The sequence below is a fragment of the Panthera leo genome, chromosome E1 (genome assembly GCF_018350215.1).
Source record: "Panthera leo isolate Ple1 chromosome E1, P.leo_Ple1_pat1.1, whole genome shotgun sequence".
NCBI lineage: Eukaryota > Metazoa > Chordata > Mammalia > Carnivora > Felidae > Panthera > Panthera leo.
Window position 1 is genome coordinate 13,386,014 of NC_056692.1, and position 10,107 is coordinate 13,396,120.

The 10,107-nt window shown below is 46.7% G+C and overlaps 1 protein-coding gene across 1 annotated transcript in view; it reads left to right on the forward strand.

Moving 5' to 3' along the window:
- Window positions 1-8,518, forward strand: part of TRPV1 (transient receptor potential cation channel subfamily V member 1) — a 37,574-nt gene extending 29,056 nt beyond the window's left edge. Inside the window, exons 13-16 of the mRNA XM_042915845.1 lie at window positions 509-831; window positions 2,254-2,381; window positions 2,922-3,037; window positions 7,573-8,518. Of these exons, the coding sequence (XP_042771779.1) occupies window positions 509-831; window positions 2,254-2,381; window positions 2,922-3,037; window positions 7,573-7,745 (740 nt within the window). The 3' untranslated portion in view covers window positions 7,746-8,518. The remainder of the gene's footprint in view (window positions 1-508; window positions 832-2,253; window positions 2,382-2,921; window positions 3,038-7,572) is intronic.
- Window positions 8,519-10,107: the final 1,589 nt, after the last annotated feature.

A 10,107-nucleotide genomic window follows, 5' to 3' on the forward strand; every position in this document is an offset into this window, starting at 1 on the left:
GTAACAAAACAGTATACAGTTGACCCCTGAACAAAATGGGAGCTAGGGGCACCAATTCCCTGCATAGTCAAAAATCTGCAAATAACTTTTGACTCCCCCAAAACTTAACTACTAATAGCCTACTGTTGACCAGAAGCCTTACCACATATCTTGTATATGTATTATATACTGTATTCTTATAATAAAGTAAGCTAGATAAAAGAAAATGTTATCAAGGAAATCATACAGAAAATACATTTACAACTATGCTGAATTTATCAGAAAAAAACCTGTGTATAAGTGGACTCTTGCGGTTCAAACCTATGTTGTTCAATGGTCAACTGTACTATGACGGTTTGCTGATAGTTCTGAAGAAGAGGGTTTTTTTTTCTTTTTTAATTCACACAAAAGTGCCATATGGCGAGCAGCATTCTTACTGCAGACACATCCTGGGAGATGGGGCGTGTCTGTTGGGGGGGTCTGTCTTGGCTTCCATCCAGTTGCACCTGTCCCTGCCCCTGCCCTGTAGCGGTGGTGACACTGATTGAGGATGGGAAGAATAATTCTGTGCCGGCTGAGTCCACATTGCACAGGTGGCGAGGGCCTGGCTGTCGGCCACCCGACAGCTCCTACAACAGCCTCTACTCCACGTGTCTGGAGCTCTTCAAGTTCACCATTGGTATGGGCGACCTGGAGTTCACCGAGAACTATGACTTCAAGGCTGTCTTCATCATCTTGCTGCTGGCCTACGTGATTCTCACCTATATCCTCCTGCTCAACATGCTCATCGCCCTCATGGGTGAGACCGTCAACAAGATCGCGCAGGAGAGCAAAAACATCTGGAAGCTACAGGTGGGTTGGTGGGTGGGGTGTGCACAGCGGGAGGGCACTGGCTGTTCTGTCGCTGCTTAACACAGCGGGGGTGTATGAGCCCCTGCAGGGTTTGAGGAAGGGCAGAGAGCCCAGCCAGGCCTGGGGGATCAAGCAGAAGCATCTCTCCCAGTTGACTCCTTTCTGGCCCCTCCTTCAGGGTTTCCCTGCTACGCATCACCAGCTGGTATTCACAGACACTGTGTTTACTGTGACTGGGCAGTGCCCAGGAGAAGGAAACGGAAGGCTCAGCCCCATGGGATGCCCACCTCACAAGAGCTTGGTCTAGGGTGGGCCCCAGACACCAGACTTGGGGGGAGCAGCTAAAATGGGGTTGATCCTGACAGCTACGTTTTTGAGCCACCTGGTTCTTAATCTGCCTTCCCACCTAATAATAAAAGCATCGTTCTAATTATTAAGTAGCATTGACTCTATACCAGGTACTGTTCTAAGTGTTTTATATGCTCTCAGTTAATCCTCACAGCAATGCTGTCAAGTGGCTACAATTACTATCTCCATTTTTGTATAAAGGCACTGAGGCATTGAGCACTTAGGCATCTGTGTCCAAGGTAACTACGATCTTCCTCAACTTACAGTGGAATTACGTCCCAATAAACCCACTGTAATTTGAAAATGCATTTATTACATCTAACCTACTGAATGTCACAGCTTAGCCCAGCCTACCTTAAATGTGCTTAGAACACTTAACATTAGCCTACCGTCGGGCAAAATCATCTAACACAAAACCTATTTTATAATAAAGTGTTGGCTATCTCATGAAATTTGTTGACTACTATAATAAAAGTGAGAAACAGAATGGTTGTATGGGTACAGAGTGATTGTAAGTGTACTGGTTGTTAGCCCCTGTGATCCCATTGCTGACCGGGAACTCCCAGCATCACAAGAGAGGATTGTATCATTTATTGCTAGCCTGGGAAAAGATGCACGCTCAAAACTCCAAGTATGGCTTCTACTGAATGCACACTGCTTTTGCACCATCATAAAGTTGAAGATCATTAAGTTGAACCATCATAAGTTGGGGACTGTCTGTAGTAAGTAGCAGTTAGGATTCAAGTCAAGCTGTCTCATCTTGAGGCCCTGTTCTTTACTACACTATCTGCCCCTCTGTGAGTAGGGAAGTCTGGGGTGAGACACTCTACATCACTCATGGGAGGCCCTGCCCTAACCCCAACCTGGCAGGCACCTCAGTGCCTGAGCAGGTCCGGGCCGGATGCGCTGAGCTTGGAGTGTGCACCTGTTGGGCTATGGAAACAAGCCTGGTATGGAAGGCACTAGAGGTCCAGCTTGGGGGCACTGGGGCTGGGAGAAACTCTGGAGAGGTTGGTCTTGGAAGCTAGCCCCTGGACAAGCCTCTGCCCTTCAGCCCTTTGTGTCTTCCCACAGAGAGCCATCACCATCCTGGACACGGAGAAGAGCTTCCTTAAGTGTATGAGGAAGGCCTTCCGCTCAGGCAAGCTGTTGCAAGTGGGGTACACACCTGATGGCAAGGATGACTACAGGTGGTGTTTCAGGTAATGTTCAGGCAGGAATCAAACTTAGGGAGCTCAAGGGCTTAGCTAGATATCAGGGATCCACCCAGAGCCAGCTATGGGCACAGAGGCCATTCTAGGGCTTTGTGGGCATAGGGGACTCACTGCAGCCAGCTGTGGATACAGAAGCCTTCCTCAGGGCCTCTTGGGACCAGTCATGTGCATAGGGGACTCTCCCAAGGCCATCTGTAGTTAGGTAAAGGGCTATCCCAAGGCTGAGCTGTGAGCATAGGAGACCTACTGGAAAATGAGGTGTCCAAAAGGGGTCATCCAATGATCAGAGTCAGAACCAGGAATCCAATATTTAAAGTCCTTGGGCCCCATGATATGGTCAGAGAATACAGCTTTGGGGGTGGTGTCCAAAACGCAGGCCCTTTGCAGCCTTCCCCTTACCGGCTATGTCTCCCTATCCTGCTCTATGGGCTTCTTGGGATTGGCCTGTGGCACCAAGCCCTCAACCGGGAAGATAGGCATGGCTTTTAGGCCATCAGCTCCCAACTCCCTTGTCTCCTTGCCCTGCAGGGTGGATGAGGTCAACTGGACCACCTGGAACACCAATGTGGGCATCATCAATGAAGACCCGGGCAACTGTGAGGGCATCAAGCGCACCCTGAGCTTCTCTCTGCGCTCAGGCAGAGGTGAGGTGTGAGGGAAGGGTGCTGTAGCACAGAGGTGGCCTGATGATGGGCAGGTGAAGCCTTGGGGTTCCTTGTTCCTTGGAGGCCTTCTTCGCCCCGCAACCTGAGCCCCTTCGGCTCAGGTCTGATCTCACTGTTTGTGAGTTTGAGCTCAGAGCCTGGAGCCCACTTCAGATTCTGTGTCTCCCTCCTCTCTCTCTGTCACCCTCTCCTGTTCACACTGTCTCTCTCTCTCTCTCTCTCTCTCTCTCAAAAGTAAATAAACATTTAAAAAAAAAAAGAATGAAGCAAACCTAGTTTTTATTGAACACATTTTGAGTTATAACTACAATTTTGCACTAACTCTTTGTTTTTAGATTTTAGAAAATTGCGGTAAAATATACGTAACACAAAAGTTACCATTTTTAAGTGTTCAATTCATTGGTGTTAATTACATCCACAATTTGTGCAGACTTCACCACTATTTCCAAAACCTTTTCATTATTTCAAACAGAAACTCTTTACCTATTGAACAATTACTCCTATTTTTCCCTCTGTCTCTATTCTACTTTCTATCTCAGTAATATTCCATTGTATGTATATACCATGTTTTATTTATCCACTCATCTGTTGATTGACATTAGGATCGTTTCCACATTTTTGGCTATTGTGAATAATGCTGTGAACATTGGTGTCCAAGATTCTGTTTGACTCCCTGCCTTCAATTCTTTTGGAATTAAACTGCTGGGTCATATGGTAATTCTGTGTTTAGCTTTTTAAGGAATGCCAAACTATGTTCTATAGCAGCTGCATTATTGTACATTCCCACCAGCAATACATGAGGGTTCCACATCCTCACCAACACTTGCTATTTTCTGGGTTTTTGTGGTGGTGTATTGGTTGTCCTCGCCACTTAATGGATGTGAAGTAGTCAAAATGTCCATTTCATTCTCATGTTTGAAGACTATCTTCATTGAATAAAGAATTCTGGGTTAACAGATATTTTTCCTCTTTTTTTAAAAAAGTTTTTTCCAACACTATTTTTCTCCACTGATCTCCATTGTTTCTGATGGAAAGTAGCTCATTATTTGCATTACTATATGTAATATGTCTTTTTTTCTCTGGCTGTTTTCAAAATATTCTCTTCATCTTTGGTTTTCAGCAGTTTGACTAAGACGTGCTCAGGTTTGGTTTCCTTTGGTTTTATCCTGTTTGGTGTTTGCCTGAGATTCTTCAATCTGTATGTCAGTGTTTCATCAAATTGGGAAACCATATATATTTTGCTTCACTCTCCCTGTCTTCTTTTTTGGGGACCCCAGTTGCATGTATTTTTGATTACTTGACATTACCCCATAGGTTTCTGAGATTTTGGTCATGTTTCCTTAATTTTTTCTGTTTCTCAAATTTGATAAGTTTTATTGATCTGTCTTCAAGTTTACTGATACTATACTTAGCCATCTCCAAACCGCTATTAAGCTCATCCAGTGACTATTACATTTCAAGTATTGTGCTATTGGTTTTTAAATTTCTATTTGGTTATTTTTTTTTTTGTAGTTTTCATTTCTTTTCTGAGATTCTCTAGTGTCCTCTCATCAAGACCATATTTTCCTTTTTTTTTTTTTTTTTTTGAACATACTCATAATAGCTGATTTAAGTTATCTGCCTGCTAAATCCAACATCTGGGCCATCTTGGAGTCAGTTTCTATTGACTGCTTTTTCTTCCCCCTTACTGTGAGTCACATTTCCTTGTTTCTTTGCATGTCTAGTGACTTTTAATTGTATACTGGGAATTATGGATAATATGTTGTAGAGACTCTGGGTTGAATTTTTTTTTAACAATTTTTTTTAATGTTTATTTTTGACAGAGAAAGAGAGAGAGAGAGAGAGAGAGAGAGAGAGAGAGAGAGACATGAGTGGGGGAGGGGCAGAGAGAGAGGGAGACACAGAATCCGAAGCAGGCTCCAGGCTCTGAGCTGTCAGCACAGAGCCCGATGTGGGGCTCGAACTCACAAACCGTGAGATCATGACCTAGGCCGAAGTCGGACGCTCAACCGACTGAGCCATACAGGTGCCCCGAATTTTTGTTTTAATTGGCAGTTCAATTATTGATGATGAATCACCCTGAACTTGTATACACTTAATTTTAAACTTTATTATGGTAGATATGTGAAATGCCAAGTTATTTGCCAATCCCATAAAACTTGTGGGACTCAACCTCCCAACTGTTTCCCCTGAGGATCTTGTCAGGGCTTAGTTTTAGGCTTTGTTAGGGTGGGTGGGTCTTGAGTAGACCTTACTCTAGGGCATGTAGAGTAAATAGGGTATTTCTGGTATTTTAGCTTGATCCTCATAGTAGGAAAAAAAAAAAAGTGTTAATGTGGTGGTCTCTCCACTCAGTACTGCTCAGCTTCTAGTGTTTCTGTCCCACTTTCAGCCCCATAGTGACCACTGCCTAGTGAGCCTTATGTGGTCTCACACTGTGCAGGTATGATCCAGCAACCCATCCCAGAGACTTCTGGACCTCCACCCCTACAGCTCCCTTCTTCCTCTTCTCCTGCACCCTGTCCCACAGATTCTAGCTGCTTTGGCTGCTCCAAACCCTGATCTCTTCTTCCTTAGCTCAGAGGCACTGCCATACTCTGTTTGGACTCCTGTGTGCTGCACCATGGTCAGAGAAATTGTCCCTAAGCAAAGTATCAGCGCAATCATGGGGCTCACTTTGTCAGTTTCACTTCTCTCAGCAATCACAGTTTCCAGTCTGTGTCCTATGTCTGGAAACATTTATTGCAAGTATTTTATCCTGTTTTATGGTTGTTTACAGCAGAGTGGCTAGCCTAGTACTAGACACTCCATCAGAGCTGGAAGTAGAAATCTATTTTAACAAGAGGCTTACTTTGGAAAACTACTTAAGGGCGTAATCAGTTTTCCCAAGAGCTTCCTGCAATCCCGTAATTTTCCCACGAATTTCACTGGAAGCACTTCCTGTGTCATGCCATAATACTTATTGATTATCTCTTCAATTGTTACCTGGTCTAACTTTTCAAAGATGGCTTTGTCTGTAATTTGAGCAGGTGTCCGACATCACTCCTATTGATTTTGTGAAACCCCACATCTTTAAGAGACTTGGTGTTTCACTTTGCAGTTGATTTACATTGTGTTTGCATGACATTGTTGGCTGCTTCTAACATTACACATTCACTGAGATATTATATTGGCTAAGTGGCAGGGACACACTTATTCATTCATGTTACTTGGGGTTGGGGCCAGAGATGGTTAGAGGTTCCCTGATTTTACATTTATAATTAATTAGTGAATATTTCCTGAGGATTTTGCTTTCCTGTACAACCTTGTAACATGGACACTTTAGTAATGAATAGTCATATAATTCAGATAACAAGGAACTCTCCCACCCACAAAGTGTGTTGTGATTGGGAAGGGGTAAAGGAATGTATAAGAGAAAGGCCAGGGAAGAAAAGTGGTTAGTAGCTGAGCACTAAGGAGGGCACTAGGGAGGGCATGTGTGGGAGTCTTGGCATTAGGACTGTGGGAAGTGGGCACTGGGAGCCCCTGCCTCCTTTGAGAGCCTTTGAGCTGGAGCTGGGCCAAGCAGTCTGTGAGGCCAACCAGAAGATTGTGTCTCAATGAGACCTGGCCTGTATCCCCATGAACCCAGCTTCTATGCCTGCGTTCCCCAAGGGATCATCCTTCAGGAGTTGATGCTTGGTATTAGATTGTGTTTGGGGGCAGGCCAGTGTCAGCCTGCAGGCCTGGGGTAAATACTGAGACCTGGAGACTTCAGCTGGAGTGGTCATGATGGACCAGCCTCCCATATTCCTGACACCTTTGACATTAGCAAAGGAGCCTGAATTGTGACCTAAGAGTGGGAGGTATAAATTTAGGCTGATTTTCCAGAGAGATTAGACCCAGGGTGGCCAACCAGAGGCCTTGGCTGACCAGGGCTCTGGCAGTGGGAGGAGAACATGTACAGCTTTCCCTCTTCACTGTCATTTTGCCTAGGTGGCTGGGAACCTGGAGATGGCTATGGGGGAAACAACTGGACCCCCTTCGGGAGCTTCCTGCCCATATATGAGAGCCCCATTTAAGGCCTGGTATCATCATGGTTTCCTGGGCACTATTCCCAATTTGCTGTGCCCTGGTGGGGCCCGGTCCCCAAATCCTGATTCTTTGGCTGGTGTCCATCACCCTATAGCTGATGTGATGTGGAGCCACCATGGGGCAGGTCCCAGTGTTGCTCTGTGGAGACCTGGTCTCCCTCCCATGTGGGCAGGGGGGAAGTGGAAGCTGGGAAAGGCAAGCAATGGGCTCTCATGAGGCCCCTGCAAGTCAGGTTAACGTGAAGGAAGAGAATTTAGGAAGTGCCAGAGAAGATGAGGCTCCTTAAGCGGGTAAGGAAAGAGGCAATGGCATGTATCCATGTGTCTCAGGAAGCACCGAAATGTCTGGGTCTCCTTTCATCTGGAGATTGGTAAGGCCAACAAATAAGTGTTTATTGCTGCTTGCAGCATCCAAGGCAGTAATGATGTTTTACCCTTCAGTTTCAGGAAGAAACTGGAAGAATTTTGCCCTGGTTCCCCTCTTAAGAGACACAAGTACAAGAGAAAGGCACCCTGGCCAGCCGGAGGAGGTTCATCTGAGGCACTTTGCAGGTTCCCTCAAGCCAGAAGATGCTGAGGTCGTCAAGGATCCTGCTGCTTTAGGGGAGAAATGAGCGACCCCTACAGGGTTCTCTTAACACTATTGGGCCTCAGGATATGCCACTGCTGCCATACGGCACTCTCAGCAGCCTGGCCTGGTCTGTGCCTGCCTCGGCACTTTCCTCGCCTGCCCTGGACAAGCTGTGTGAAGCATTGTTGGATGCCTGGGAAGAGATAGCCATCCAACCCTCACTGTCCCCAAGTGAGTCTCCTAAAAGGAAAGGATTTTGCTCGCTCTCTGTCTCTCTCTCTTTTTTTTTTTTTTTTACAGACTTTGTTAAGTATCATGAATGATGTATCTTTATGTGGACGTATGTGATGCCCCTATTTTATTTTATTTTCTATCACTAGGACTAAAAGTGAATGAGGCCCAGGAAAACACCTCTTAGAACATGTCCTTCAATGTAAAATGCCGAAGCTGTTCTCAGTATTGGGTTTAATACCTTCCTTGAACAAAGTGGTCTGGGGGTGATGTCGTTTATTCCTCAGAGAAGGTGGGGGAGGCTGGCCCTATTCCCAGCTCTGGTGGAATCAGGTTTTTCCAGAGTGACTTCCTCCTTCTGTGTGATCCATCACAGTTCCAAAAATTTTAGCTCTATTGCTGTTCAGATGAAAGTATGGAACCCTGTCTCAAAAGCATGTGGCAAGAGTTTTTTAATGATCTTCTATTTGTTGTGACCATCGTCCTGCTCCCCTGCAGTGGTATGTATCTCCACCTCCATCCATCCTGTTGTCCATCAAATACATAAGTAAGTAAGCAAGTAAATAAATAAATAGGTAAATATCATATCAACTGTGAACTTTGTGCCAGTCACTGGGCTAGCATAGCGAGTTGGCTCTGTGGTCTGTGTGTGTGTGTGTGTGTGTGTGTGTGTGTGCATACTACCGAGGCTGGGACAGTTAGTAAGGTTACACAGTCAACAAAGAGCATTGCCTGGGTCTGACCCCAGGCAGTGTGACTCCAAAGCCTGGAACTTACCTGCGGTGCCAGGCAACCTGGCTGAGAAGGTGCTGGGGCATGCCAGTCCATCCCTGGGGAAGGGAGACGTGCTTCCTCTTGTGGGCCTGAGACCCCTCGCTTTATCTGTAAGCCTTTCTCTGAAGGTGTCATGTAGATGTCAGATATTTGCAACTTTCAGACTTACTCAGAGCTAGAAGGAAGCTTGTGGGTGTCCTTTTGTAAAATGAATGATCATAACCTTTTGTGTAAACCTGCGTTGTTTAAAGAAGGACACATGCAACTAGCCCATTCTTTCCCCTTTGTAGTGGTCACTGTCTCCTTATTTCTCTCTGTCCCTGTGTCCCTCCCTCCATCACCTGGAGGCAGGATGAGCCACAAGCCAGAATCCCCAATGGGGAGGCTGCTGAGCTCTCCTAGCCTGGAGATATCTGTGGCCTGCTAGGATGCAGACAGGGCTTCTCCTGACCACTGTCAGGGTGGATCTGTTCAGGCCTGAGGCAGTTGATGGAGCTCTGCCTGGCTCTCAGTCCTTCCTCCTTCTTCACTATACCAAATGGTGTATTTCCTAGACCAGGTCAAGGCCTTGGCCCATCCCTGTGTGCACTCACCCTTTCTCTTCCACCTCTTTCTTCAGGGGAGAGCTTGTGTGCCTGCCACCAGAGCCTGATGTCTGCAGGGCTTGGGGGGTGTAGGGAGGAGGTGAGGTTGTGCTTGATTCCTGCCCAGTATGTCCTTTGTGGTCGTTTTACAGTTCAGGGCAGACAGACGCTGACCCCAGTCTGGTGAGATGGGGCCCCACGTAGGGCAAATGTCCAGGGGCTGCCTAAAATTCAGACCTCTGGGGAGCGAGATTAGGGCAGGAATATCTAATGGCTGCCCTTTTCCCTCTTGCTGCCCCATCCCATCCGGGCCACGGGCTGCATTTCCCCTTTGTGTTTTGTTCCGCACACACAGCGCATCTGGGAGGTTCCTTTGGTCACTGTTTTCTTTTTTTTAGGCTCTGCTTGTTTCACGCACTGTCACAGAAGGAGCTGAAGTCACTGATAAAGGGTGGGCACAGCATGGCTCATGGCTGCTACGAGGAATGAGGAGCTGGATTGCGGAGGGCAGTTTATTGGTCCTTCCAGGTTCCCAGGCCCCGGTGCTGCAGTGACTGAGTGCTAAAAGTCACCCATGTGGTGTCCAAGGCTGAGTGCGCAATACTGGGTTCTGCGGGGCTCCAGGCTTGGCAGAAGAAGGCAGGACTCCTGGCTCCACTGTGCTATGAGGGCCCCAAACACGGGTGGGAATCCGTCTCACCTGCAGCCCCAGCAAGTGCAGCCTGGGGTTCCACTGGTGGAGGTGTTGTCTTTGGTCTGGGGTGCTGACTCAGCTGAGCTGGGTCAGTTCCCTGCCTGACCGCACTGGTGACAACA